Source organism: Puma concolor, chromosome B1 (genome assembly GCF_028749965.1).
Source record: "Puma concolor isolate L17-30 chromosome B1, mPumCon1.1.hap2, whole genome shotgun sequence".
Lineage (NCBI taxonomy): Eukaryota > Metazoa > Chordata > Mammalia > Carnivora > Felidae > Puma > Puma concolor.
The window spans coordinates 49,366,318-49,380,221 of record NC_141670.1 but is presented as its reverse complement, the minus strand read 5'-3'; the positions used below and the strand labels follow the sequence as shown (position 1 = coordinate 49,380,221).

At 51.4% G+C, this 13,904-nt stretch overlaps 1 protein-coding gene across 1 annotated transcript in view; it reads right to left on the bottom strand.

Annotated features, from left to right (window-relative positions):
• LOC112858913 (L-gulonolactone oxidase) overlaps positions 1 to 6,418 on the bottom strand; it is a 34,667-nt gene extending 28,249 nt beyond the window's left edge. Inside the window, exons 1-4 of the mRNA XM_086703751.1 lie at positions 6,067 to 6,418; positions 5,044 to 5,145; positions 2,128 to 2,253; positions 156 to 250 (exon numbers count right to left, since the gene is read on the bottom strand). Of these exons, the coding sequence (XP_086559877.1) occupies positions 156 to 250; positions 2,128 to 2,253; positions 5,044 to 5,145; positions 6,067 to 6,069 (326 nt within the window). The 5' untranslated portion in view covers positions 6,070 to 6,418. The remainder of the gene's footprint in view (positions 1 to 155; positions 251 to 2,127; positions 2,254 to 5,043; positions 5,146 to 6,066) is intronic.
• Between the last annotated feature and the right edge of the window lie 7,486 nt (positions 6,419 to 13,904).

Here is a 13,904-nt window from a genome sequence, read left to right as displayed (position 1 = left end):
ATACCCCCTGGGGGAGGAACAGGGGTCCAGAGGAAGAGGATGCGCCCTGGGAAGTGTTTCTCTCTCTCCTGCCAGATCCTTGAGTGTCCGGCCAAGGCCAGGGCAAGGGGTGGTGGGCAGTGTTAGCCCCCCAGGAATGGAAGAGCCGTTCTTACTTGGACAAGGCCAGGCCATGCTTGCCCAGCTGTGGGTGCAGGTCAGACAGGAGAATGCCGGCCTCCACAGTCACCTGCTTCTTCTCTGTGTCCACCTGCAAGAGACCAGCACAGCAACCCTCACCCAGCAACCACATTCCCGTGAAGATGAGCATGTCTGTCCCAGCCTGTGGTCAGCTCAAGCTGACCTCTTGCTGCAGGCAGCTGAAGGGGGTGTGGGCAGAGCCCTGGAGTGCTGGGGCTGTGGGAATACAGTCATCCCCCCTTATCTACAGGGGATAATGTGTTCCAAGACCCCCCAGTGGATGACTGAAGCCACATCTAACACTGAACTTTACATGTACCATATTTTCCCCATATGTTTACCTATGATAAAGTTCAAGTTATAAATTATGCACAGTAAGAGAGTAACAACAATAACTAAAGATAAAATAGAACAATTATGACAATATATTTAATAAAAGTTACGTGAATGTGGCTTCTGTCTCTCTTAAAATATCTTCTTGTACTGTCCTCAGCTTTTTTTGTCTTGTAAGGATGTGAGATGATACAATGCCTACGTGATGATGAGATTAAGTGAGATAAAGGGCTTAGGAATTGTGACCTAGGATTAGGTGACTGTTGGCCTTCTGATAATATGTCAAAAGGCAGATCATCTGCTTTCAGAGGGTGGTTGACCTCTGAAACCGCGGAAAAAGAAACCACAGATAATGGGGGGACTGGTGTATTCTGTGTAACCCCTTCTTCCCACAGGGGAGGAAATAAAGAGCAGGGAAAAGAAGGGGCTCACTCAAGGTCACTGCCATAACTCCACCTACTCCCAACCCTGCCCCACCTGGACCAGAAAGTAGGATTCCTGGATGGTCATGCATAATCACCAACTAAGGAGGGCCTATTCCTACAAGGGCTTGATTCTACCAGATGGAGTCCCAATTCTCCACTTATTCTCACCGGGGAGGTCTTAGGCAAAGACTGAGGACTGGAAGGGGACAGAAGTTCCCTGCCACGCACAAGAAGGGTTCTAGAAGACCCCTGGCAGCCCAGGGAAGTGGGAGCAGACTCTGCTTTCCCAGGGAGGAGACTGAAGTTCAGGGACTTTAAGTTGCTCACTCAAGGTCATGCAAGCATCGGCGGCACTGAGAGGAGAATTTACATCTGTGGGACTCCAAATCCCAAGCTCATTCAACTGACCCTGAGCACAGAGCTGGGCAAAATCAATTGTTGGAGCCCGATCCTCACTAATTAGCAATCAGAGTTCATTACTGCCATGACTGACATCTTGACCAGAACATTTTCTATGGGGTGGAGACTGTCAGCCTGAGCAAAGAAATAAATAATAGAGAGAAACCTAGAACTTCGGCCAGCAGGACTGGGGGTCGGCGGGGGGTGGGGGGCGGGGGTTATTTGGCAAAAACTACAGCTCAGGGGAGCCGGCCCTGTCAGGAGAGAAGGCCCTGTCTGGCCTCCACTTCCTGGCAGGTGCCTGACAAGTGCTGGCTGAAATTCATGGACAGCATCCCAGCACAGCGCTGGTGTCAGACCCCCGAGTTTGTGCCCAGCTCTGCTACTGATTGGCTGTGTAACCCTAGGCAAGTCACTTGCCCTCTCTGATCTTGTTTCCCCATGTGTAAAACTAGCTAGATGTAAATCCTTCTGGTCTGGGACTGTGAGTCCACCTTTGGGGATCTGATTTGCCATTTTTGTTCTAGAGAAGCAGAGAGGAGGCACTGGCAGGAGGAAGGAGACGAACATTCTCTCTGTGGCCACAAGGAGGCGCATACAGCTGCCAAGAAGCCTGAGCAAGCCCAGGGAGGGCTTCGGGGAGGGGTCATGGTGGGCAGGTCAGAAATTGGGGTGTCACTTTGGACTCAGGGGCAGGGAGGGGATCGGGCCTGGGGGCAGAGGCTAAGGAGTTTCCGCCCAAGGTCTGGGAGGGAGGCTGAGGCTGGGGGAAGTCGAGGGCTCTGAGTACCTGCAGAACCCGGTTCATCTTGCCCATGTGGATCATGAAGCCATCGGTGCAGGCGATGTCCGAGGGTGAGTGGCCACCTCCCACCACCTTCACCCGCTTGTTCTGCTGCCTGGCCAGGGCCAGCACCTGCCGAGGCAATGCTGGAGTCAGCCGGGGGCCAGAGACCTGGCAGGGCCTGCAGGGGTGTGGGCCGCCCAGGCTGCCAAGGCCCCTGCCCGGCTGGAGGCCGCTGTGCAGTCCAGTCCGGGAACGAGAGCCAGGGTGAAGAGCCAGGAAGTGAGCGGCACGCAGAGCGGAATCATGCTAAGGTGGGACTCCCACGCCCCTTCCCTGCTGCGGCTGGGAGCTCCTCGGTGGGCACACCCGATCACACCCTTTGCCAGCACGAAGCCTTCTGAGGGCGCTCCAGTGCCTTCAGAGTAAGGTCCCAGCTCCTCATCCTGGCCTACACGGGCTCAGCGGCCTCCCAGGCTGGAATGAAGGCTGCTGGGGTGAAAGTGGCTTCCTTTGACTTTGTAACTGTGTCTCTCCCGGGCCCAGCCCTCGTCTCTAGTGATCACGGAATGAATAAATTAATTAACAAATGCATGGTATCACTTACATGAATCCATTCCCTTTTACCCTCACATCCCTGCTCCAAAACCTCACATCTGCTACCCGGAACACTGGCCTTACTCACAGCATGTACCACAAGGGGTTCCATGAGCAAGTGAGACTGGGAAGGGTTCTGTCCTCCCTAGCTCCTTTCTCCACCCACTGCGTACATGGCATGTTTAAGACTACAGGCTCTACAGTAAAGAAATCTGTTTAACACCATCTTCTGTGAGCCCCCTTGGCCACACCGCCAATTTTTATTTTCACCTGACCCTACTAGCCCTCCGGGGAAATGTCAGCCTGCAGTGGCCTCAGCCTGTTGGGAATTCACAGTTGTGTGGGCCAGCACAGCTTAGAACGGCCTTGATTTATGGCCATATCAGCATACCTCCAACATTTCCCTCAGCTCAGAGGAAAGCCAGTTGCCTCGGCATTCAAGGTCCTCTAATCCTGCCTTCCCAGCCTTCCTCTTCTGCCCTCCGCCCACTCATCCCCTCCAGGCACTTGGGTCCCCGTCTCTGCCGCTTCTGATGGCTCCCCGGGCATGCTCCTCACTTTCTCTTGCTCAGTGCTCTTCCCCTGCGTGAGAAGCTGCAGGCTTTGAATCAGACAATCCCTGTGGGACTCCTGGCTCTGATGTTTATTAATATGGGAAAACGACAAAACCTCTGGTAGCCTCAGTCTATCCATCTGTGAAATGGAGATAATAATCACCATGTCTCAGGAGAGCATGGAATTGAAGAGAGAATAGATATGCAGCACAGCGTCCTGACTTAGGGTCACTTCACGGGGACTGTATCGTCCAGACTGCTGTTCTCTGAGTGCGCTCCCACACCCACGCCCGTGCACACACTCGCACACACGCGCACGCAGAGTGAACTCCTCCCTCCTCGGTACCCTACTGGCGCTGGTGGAGCGGCACCTGTATCCTCTGGAGCTAGTTGCATGCATGCTTGACTGAGGTGCAAGCCTTTAAGGGTCTCTATGGTTTGGGTCTTGTCCATTCATTCATTCATTCATTCAACAGTGATTCAAGTGCTTTCTGTGGCCAGGGACAGTGCCGGGTGCCGAGGATACAATGGGAAACAAGCCAAGCATGGTCGTACATCCTTATGAGAAGGAGAGCCAGAAGCATGAACATGTTCAAGTCGACAAAGTAATTCCAAGTTAGGAATATGCAATGAAGGAAAGAAACAAGGAGCTGAGACAGAGACCGCTGGGGACAGTGGTGAGGTGGTCTGGGGATCCACTGAGGAGCTGAAGTTTACCCTGAGCCTTAAAGGAGGAAAAGGAGTTAGTCATGTGAAAAGTGAAGGGATAGGCATTCTGGCAGTGGGAACAGCAAGTGCAAAGGCCCTGGGGTAGGAAAAAGTTCGGTTTGTCTTATGAACAAAGAATGAACCAAGGCCAGGTGATGCATGGCCTTGGGGAGTCAAGTTAGGCTTTTACTCCACAAATAATAGAGAGCCTGTGGGGGCGCCTGGGTGGCTCAGTTGGTTAAGCATCGGCTTCGGCTCAGATCATGAGCTCAGGGTTCATGGGTTCGAGCCCTGCTTCAGGCCCTGGACTGACAGCTCAGAGCCTGAAGTCTGCTTCGGATTCTGTGTGTCCCTTTCTCTCTCCCCCTCCTCCACTTGTGTTCTCCCTCTCTCTCAAAAATAAATAAATAAACATTAAACAGTGAGCCTGTGAAGGGATTTAAGCACAGAGTAGCCCAGTCCAACTTACATTTTAAGAAAATTACTTCTGCTGAGGTGGAAAGTGCATTCAAAGGAAGTGAAAATTGAGGCAGGGAGACCGGGGCCATGGCCGCCGCAGGTCATGGTGAGTGAGGAAGGGATGGCGGAGTGGACATGGAGATTGGCAATGGTGCTGAAGAGAAGGGGATGGGTTCTGGAAGCTTCTGGGGCAAGACTTGCTGACTGCGGATAAGGGTAAAGAAAAGACAGTGACCCACTTCCTGGCTTCCCAGGCACCCCATGCAGAGACAGGGGTAGAAGAGGGTGGAGTCAACAACACAAGAGACTCAAAGCACTGGAAATGTAGTCTGGGGCACGGAAGCCTGTGATGACCTTGAGACACACAACGAGAGAAGTCACATGTGAGTCTGCAGCCAGAGAAGAGATCTGAGCTGGAAATGAAATGCTGGCAGCCATTGGTGGCACGGGAAGGGGTAACGTGGAGCTGTAGCAGGGGAGTGGGGGCCAGGAGCCTGGAAATTTTCAGGCTTCATGGAGCTGTCTCCTGGCCGGCAGCTCTGAGGTGGGGGTGGGGGTGGGGGCAGGGCGACCCAACTTCCTGTCTGGGGCAGGGACAACTCACCTCTCTGACCTCCTCCACGGACGTGGGCTGGTAGTACATTTCTGGGCAACAGCCGTAGGTCCTCGCCCAGTTTTGGAACTTGACTCCTTTGTACCCATGGACCTGCGACAGGAAAAGAGCTGGGTCATCACAGACATGTGGCCGCGCGCTGCCCCAACGGCCGTCCCGGGCTCCCGCCAATGCAGGATGGGAGGCCGGGGCCGGGGCGCTGAGCCAGGGGCCGGTGGGAAGATTAAACGGACGTCGGAGGCTCTGAAGCTGCGGGACTTCCTCTTTGTTCTCTCCCTTGACCCCTCATGGCCACGTGGGCAGAGCACACAGAGGACGCTGTCCATTCTTAGCAGAAACGATGGGGCTGGGGGTGGAGCCTGAAAAAGCAGGACTCAGGGCCCCTGCCCCTCCCCCCACTCCGTCCCGGGCACCTCTCTGAGGGACCCAGCAGAAGGCGTACTCCGGTCCATCAGGGACACTGGGGAAGGGGTTGCGCGAGTGGGCCTGGTGGCCCAAGAAGGACTTGGAGCTGGCCTTCAGCTCTCCTATGAGGCTTCTCCCACCAAGAAGGGCCAAGTCTGGGGGACTCCACTGCAGCCTTTCTGGCCTCTAAACCAAAGCAGGGAGCTCTGGGGATAAGACTCCCACGTGTTGGATATGAGCTGTGTCCCGAGCACTGTACAAGATCCGTACCCGTGGTACCTTATTTAGACCTTACAATAATGCCACAAAATCGGTAATACTACTCCCATTTTCAGGAGCAGAAACTGAAGCCCAGAGAGGTGAGGTAACTTCCCCAAACACACACAGCAATCAAATGAAGACACTAGAGTCCGACCCAGGCCTCCGTCTCTTCCATGCTTTCCCCAAGACCCCAGTGCCACCCCTAGAGCCTCAAGTCCAATGCAAGAGGGTCCCCATGGCCTCCCCCAGGCCCTAGACTTGACCTAATTCTGTCCTCCCACGTCTGGCCCGTGGGCCCAGCCTGAACGCAGCCCTGCTGGGCTGACGGGCTGTGCCGTGCGATCCTACCATGGCTCCAGTGGTGGGTCGGTGGCCTTGGCAGACTGAGGCTCCCTCCGGGAACAGAGCACGGGGCAGCAGCGTGTAGAGGCGAGGTGGGGCGACGGTCCGGAGCGGAAAGCACAGCGGCCTCCGAGCACAGGGCTGACTCTGTATCTACAGCATACCGAGGGGCTTCGGGCGGCAAAGGTGGGTAAACAGTGTTGCGACAAGCTCCACCCGGACAGATAGCCAGATAGCAGTGCAGGCCCTGCCCCCTGCCCCCTGCCCCGGGGGCCCTTCTCAGGCAGCGAGGTGGAAGAGAGGAGTTTAAGAGGCAGCTGTTCTGTCCCTGGACGCTGCTTGAGCTCTGACCCCAGCTCTGGGCATTCTGGACCCAAAGGACCCTACAGCTTCCAAACGGGATCCTTAATTCCATAGGTCAGCAGAGGCTGTGACGTGGAGGGTCTGTGGGGGTCTTCATGCAGGGGCTGCCTTGGTGTCCCCTTGGAGGAGGACACATGTGGCACCCCAGGGCAGGTGCAGTCAGGATCTGTGTTAGCTCATCCGTCCGACTTGGGGGATGAATACACCGAGCCCCCCATCGCTATAGAGACAGGATAGGAGGCTGGTGGCTGTAGCACCAGGTGGGGAAGGGAGACGAGGGACCCTCCGCTCAGGCACTCTTCCAGCAGAGGCCTTTCCCAGGCTTTATGGGTTCCTCCTCCAGGCTCTGCCTGTTAACCTCTGGGAACCTCATTTTCCTCCCCAATAAAGTTGGGGCACTTTTGCCGAATTCTCCGCGTCGATATAAAGGTGAGAGCAGATCTCTGAGGAGCATGGGACCCAACGGGAGCTTGAGATGACAGCAAGCTCTTGCATCTGCCCCGGCCATGAGCTTGCTGGTGGCAGGATTCTCCGGACACGCCAGCCTGAGCTGGTGCCTGGCACGGAGCCAGCGCCCCAAGCGCAGTTGTGCAACAAACAATCCCGGCCTGTCAGATCTCTCCAAGCCAAGGGCTGGTGTCTGGTGCGAAAGCAGGGGAGGAGGAAAGGGCAGGCTGAAGGAGTGGAGCTGGGGTCAGAGATGTGCCCGAAAAGTCCTAGCAAGGGGGAGGGTCAGAGGCACACCCGTATCCCCCGGAGCAGGATTTCTGCCAAGCTACCGAGTGTGTGTGTGTGTGTGTGTGTGTGTGATTGTACCCCCACCCCAGATGCAAATGTACGAGTATGAGGTAGGAGTGCAGCGTGTGCTCATTACAGGGAAAGCCTGGCTCAGGAGGTGACTGTTTACGGTGACTCGGCAGCTCAGTCATGGAGAGGGGAGTCCCAGGGCCACAGAACTGATCCTTTGGGGAAGGGCTGTGTTAGAGGCTGAACTGTGTTCCTCCCAAATTCCTTTGTTGAAGCCTTAGCCCCCAGCACCTCAGGATGTGACTGTATTTGGAGAGAGGGCCTTTAAAGAGGCCATGAAGCCAAAGTGAGGTCGTCAGGATGGGCCCTGATCTACTATGACCGGTGTCCTAATAAGAGGAGCACACAGAGGAGAAGCCATGAGAAGACTCTGGAAAAGGCAGCCGTCTGCAAGCCAAGGAGAGAAGCCTCAGGAGAAGCCACCTCTGCCGACGACTGCTTGATCTCAGGCTTCCAGCCTCCAGAACTAGGAGAAAATAAATCTCCGCTGTTGAAGCCACTCAGTCCGTGGTAGTTTGTTAGGGCGGCCTGAGAAAATTAATGCCTGGTGTCTACAAGCTCCTGAGGCTGGGATCTCCACAGGGGCCTTCGCGCGAGAGAAGAGCGAGGTCTGGCTCTTGCCTCTGAGCCCGGTTCACTTGGGCTGTCCCTGATGGGAGACGCAGGTCCTGTGCCCTCCGACGCTGCCGGCTCCACTGTCTGAGAGGAGGGAGCCTGGGGGGACCTCCCCATAGAGCCTCAGACTCCCTGGCTGGGAAGGGCAGGGCTTGGTGAGGGAGACAGTGGTTGGAGGCCTTGGGGCTGAGTGGTGGAGAAAGCACCTGGTTGGCCACTGTCCCAAAGCCCTGGAAGGAGGCCCATGGCAGGGAGGGGAGGCGAGCACGGAGGTTCACCCCAAATAAATAACTTGTTTCCCACTCACCCACAGTCAGACCCAAGGTCTCTCCTTTTGGAGAACGCATTCTGTGCTGAGACCTCCTGGAAGCCAGGCGCTGTGGGGTGTGGGTGGGCCTGGGCTGTGCCCTGGAACTGCCCGAGGGGCTCCCTTCCCTCCTCGGTTGGAAGATTTCCCAGCCTGGAATCACCCACCATTTTCTCTTTGCCTCTTGCTACTGCCCTTGAATGGAACGCTTTCTCCCCTATCCCCGCCAAGCCAGTCACATCAATTTTGCCAATTGCCTTTATGGAGAAACAGAAAATGACATGAGAAAAATATAAACATCAGCAAAAAGTATCAGTTAATTTAATGTGCAATGCCACCATCCCGTGATTAAGGTGGATGGTTTATTGCTTATTCTTTCTTGCGTGAAGGACTCAGCTGGTTCAGTAATTGCTGAGTCTTAATTTTTTCTAACGTTTGTGGACAAGGGAAATTAATGCTGCTGTTTCAGTGGTCATTGAAGCTTTTTTGACCTTTTCCCCTCCCATACTTGTTAATCAGTCAGAGTGAGGTCCTTAATATACAACTTACATGTGGTAACTTAACACTTCTTTGAAATAGTGTGAATATCTGGGAGAGTGTTTAATGACTTCTGATCTGCAGATATTACTTTCCTGTGCTACTAATTCAAGTTCACTCAATACACACGGCAAAGAAGGATGACACAGTCTAAAATGCCCCCTGCTTCTCAGAGTTGAATCCAGGATAATTGATGGAGACAAAGACCAAATATCCATCTCCTCAATCTATTCAAATGGGAAAAAAGATGACAGTTTGGCGGCTTCTCTGGAATTTTCTTACTTTGAGTTACATAAGCCAAGAATTGTTTCTGTCTTTGAAATTCTGACACAAGCCAGTCACACCGAGTCTCCCATGCTGATACATTCTGCCCCGTTCTGGGGGGCTTGGCATGAATATCATGGAAAACAGTGACGAAGTGCCTAAGAAACACAAGGTAGGTCTTAGCCAGGGTCTTTAAGCTAGGAAGTTATTTTTTAATTGATTAAAAATGAGTTTACGGGGGGCGCCTGGGTGGTTTAGTTGGTTAAGCATCTGACTCCTGATCTCAGCTCAGGTCTTGATCTCAGGGTCATGGGTTAAAGCCCTGCATTGGGCTCTATGCTGGGCATGAAGCCTACTTAAAAAAATAAAAATATAAATAAATAAATAAATAAATAAATAAATAAATAAATAAAATAGAATGAGTTTATGACCCATGGGAGAAAATATCTGTAAATCATATATCTTACAAGGGATTAATATCCACAATATATAAAGAAGTCATACAACTCAACATGAAAGCAAATATTAAAAATGGGCAAAGAAGGGGTGCCTGGCTGGCTTAGTTGGTTAAGCATCCGACTTTGGCTCAGGTCATGATCTCGCAGCTAGTGAGTAGTTAGAGCCCCACAGCAGGCTCTCTGCTGTCAGCACAGAGCCCACTTCAGATCTTCTGTCCTCTCCTCTCTCTGCCCCTCCCCCGGTTACACACTCTCTCAAAAATAAATAAAATTAAAAAAAAAAAAATGAAACCTTCTGCATCGCTGGTGGGAATGCTGTTATGTGTTTGGTGCAGCCACTCTGGAAAACAGTATGGGGGAGCCTCAAAAAATTAAACACAGAAGGACCACATGATCCAGTAATTCTACCTCTGGGTATATACTCAGAAGAACAGAAAGCAGAGACTCGAAGGGGTATCTGTACACCATGTTCATGGCAGCATTTATTCACAGTAGCCAAAAAGGTAGAAGCAATCAAGCGTCAACCAACAGATGAATGGATAAACAAAATGTGGCATCTCCACAGACTGGAATATTGCTCAGCCTTAAAAAGGAAGGGATATCTGACTCACGCTCCAACATACATGCGCCTTGAGGATCTTCTACTGAGTGAAATAAGCCAGTCACAAAAAGACAAATACTGTATGATTCCACTTATATGAATTAGCTAGAGTAGTCAAACTCATAGAGACCCAAAGTAATGGGTTGCCATGGGTTGGGGAGAGGGAGAAGTAGGGGTTCGTGTTTAATGGGTAGGGTCTCAGTTTGGGACAATGAAAAAGATCCGGAGGTGAGTGGAGGTGAGGGTGGCAAACAGAGTGAGTGTATTTAATGTCACCGAACTGTGTACTTGAAAGTAGTTAAAATGGCAAATTTTAATGTATATTTTACCACAGTGAAAGTGAAAAAAAAAAAGTGAGCTCACAGGAGTATAAATGTCATTGATATTCTTTCAAAAGTAGGTACTAGACTCAAAACCCTTATATGTACATATGACAAAATGTACTTAAGTAAACCAACAAAGGGATCCCACTCATACCTTATAAATACCAAAGCTGGAAGCCTCCACAGTAACTGTAAATCCTTCAGCTGTGTTATTAAAAAAAGTATTGCATTTCTATTTTACGCAGCAGACACCCACTGAATGCTAACAAAGATTCATAGATGACTAGACCCGGGAGGGCTTCTCCTTCTGAACTTAGTTCTATTAGCAGATATTCCAGGAGTCTTGAAGAAGATTCCCCTTCCTTCTTCCTCCCTCCCTGCCTTCCTGTCTCTTTTATAGGCTCCACACCCAACATGGGGCTTGAACTGATGACCCTGAGATCAACAGTCACATGCTCTGAGCCAGCCAGGCACCCCCAGTCTTATTCCATCAAGTCTTGGCATGGTGATAACAGTCATGCAATTGGCCATCCATGTCACCCAGTAGGACATCAAAATCAAGAATCTGAAATCCACTCATTTATCCATCCATTCGTCTGTGCTTCCATTCTGTTATTTACTCAGCAAATATCGAATGGGCATCTACAAAATGCCAGGCATCTGCTGGGTTAGGATCAAGGATGAGCACCTAGCTAGGTAGTTGCCCGTCCTAAAGGCCTTACAGTCTCATGGGGCAGACAGTTCACAACTGGGTGCAGTAGCCAACACTTGGGAGAAACTTCTACAACTGCTAAGAAAATATTTTATCATTTGTTGCCAGATGGATTCCTTTGAATCGCGAGGCATGGTATTTCCCACCCAACTCCTGTTGCATAAACCTTTGAGGTTCTGACCTAGATATTCTAGCGATTTGTCTGTTTTGTATTTGTGCTTATGGTAATGTTGATGTGAACAACATGCAGACTGGCTTAGAGTTACTTCAAGGCCTAACACCAGGGGTTCATTGGACCCCAAGAGAGACAGAAATAGTTTTTTGTCCCATCTGTTCTAACAGACTCAGAAGACATTTCTCTTGAGAACCTTGGATACTGCTAGTTGACAGCCACTAAGGGTGAGGACAGAATTTGTGAGCGACCATAATCCCCTCCGGAGAGAGCTCCGTGACCCCACTGATACGTGGGTGTAACAGAGAATATAGGGTCTGCTGTGCCTCTGAGAAGGCTAGTTCCCTTAGCAGAGGTCAATACAAATTTATTACAAATGTATTTGTTATACATTGTATAATTAAAAGAACTTGAACACACTCCCAGCAAGTTGTACTTAAACTGGCATCTGAAAAATCTGTCTTAAGGAGGTCAGTCCCCTTTGCTGCCAGAGGTACAAGCAGCTGATTGATGTGTGGGCCAAAGGTCTCCAAGGCAGCGGGGAAACACATATTTCTAGTGTTTTCGTGAATAAACTGAAGACTCTTCCAGTCTGGGTCCTTTATGACCCTCTATCTTGCATGACTGGTTATATTTTTGTTGCAAATCTATGGACCTGAGTCATTTGACCCTTATTTGAGATTGAACATACTCTGTTTTAGTAACATATCTGGCTTACATGGTCATTTCCCCAGGTCACGAATTTGCCATTTATTTTATTATTAAAAAAAAAAATTTAATGTTTATTTATCCATTCTTGAGAGAGAGCACAAGCAGGGGAGGGGCAGAGAGAGAGAGAGGGAGACACAGAATCACAAGCGGGTTCCAGGCTCTGAGCTGTCACAGGCTCTGAGCCCAACACAGGGCTTGAATCCACGAACTTCGAGATCATGACCTGAGCCTAAGTCTGATGCTCCACTGACTGGGCCACCCAGGCGGCCCACTAATTTGCGTTTTAAATGGGCCCTTTAACTTTCAGATCCAAAAGGAAGGAGGTGGTGGTGGTGTGGCTGGAAATTTAAAGCCCACATAGGCCTTGTCCTAGGATAAACTGGAAAGCTTACAGCTAAAACTTCCACAGCGTTTCCTCGTGCTGTTCCAGGTCCCTGCATCCGTTAACTGATTTGGTACTCAGAATCACCTGAGTCTGGTACTATTCATGCACCCTTTACAGCTGAGGAAACTGAGGCACAGGAAAGCCTTTCTTGAGGTGACACATTAGAAAGTGACGTATCGGGAGTCTCGTCCAGGGAATCTGACTCCAGATTCAGAAAGGAGATTTTTGGTAGGACCTCAGCCTTTGGGACCAGAGTGAGCCTGAATCTAGGCTCTGCCTCCAACCAACCAAGTGACCTCGAGCAAGCTACCGGAACCTCAGCTTTCCCATCTGTTAAATGGGAAGAAGAGGTGATATATAGAAGGCTCTAAGGCATGCAGACATACTTAATAATGATAGCAGCTAACGTTTCTAACCTTTCCCTTGCCTTCTACACACACAGACACACCCTTTTTTGCCAGGCTAATTTATACTCCACATAGTTCAGCTTAAAGATACCACCTCTGCCCTCAAGCCCTCCCTATAGAATGGACAGCGAGGGAGGTGCACATACACCTGTGAGCACACCGGTCTCTGGGGAAGGGAGAAAAGGCACACAGGCCACTCTGGGGACTTGCTGGAGGAGGTGGCAGGCAGGAGTCCTGCAAGCAAAAAGACCCATACACCAGGGTGCAGGGTCAAGGAGAATTGGCAGGGTGCATGCAGAGACTTGAGGGGTGGTGACTTTGGAGAGCATTTAGGAATCTGGGAGTGATCAGGGCAGGCTGGGGGTGAGGGGCCTTTATTTGGGGACAGCGGGAGGCCCTGATACGTTCAGATCAGACTCTGTGCAGGGAGACCAGTTAGGAGGCCGTGCTGCAGGGCTCTGAGCCACAGGCTCTGGGCTTGGAGCCGGTCAGTGGGAGGGGCAGGGGGGCACAATGGGAGGGGACAGATCCAGTGAGACGCAGCTTCTGGATGTGGCTGGGGAAGTTCTGGGTCTGCTCTGAGATGCATGGCAGCTGCTGCCAGATGTGACCATTCAGGTTTATACTAATTACAATTAAAGGAGAAATTCACTTCCTCGTGCTCATTTTCCACATTCAAGGGCTCAGGCCACGTGCATGTATGTGAGCATACTGTGTCGAGGGCATGTGGCTGCTGCACGTGGCCGACGGCTTCTCCGTCCAACAGCACAGAACAGACCATTTCTCTCATCTCAGAAAGTTCCACTGCACAGGGGCGCCTGGGTGGCTCAGTTGGTTAAGCAGCTGACGCTTGATCTCAGCTCAGGTCACGATCTCGAGGTTCGTGAGTTAGGGCCCCGCATCGAGCTCTGCACTCACAGCGTGGAGGCTGCTTGGGATCCTCTGTCACCTCTCTGCCCCTCCCTCACTTGTGCTCACGCTCTTTCTCTCAAAAATAAGTAACTGTTAAAAAAAGTGTTTTAAATAAAAGAAAAAGAGAACGTTTCACTGGACACCGCCGCTCTAGATCACGCAGTGCCTCAGAGACTCAAGAACAGAGGGACACACACTCACTCAAAGGCGACAGACAGGACTACCACCCTCGCTCTGCCTTCCTCCCAGAACACAAACGCCAGCCTCACG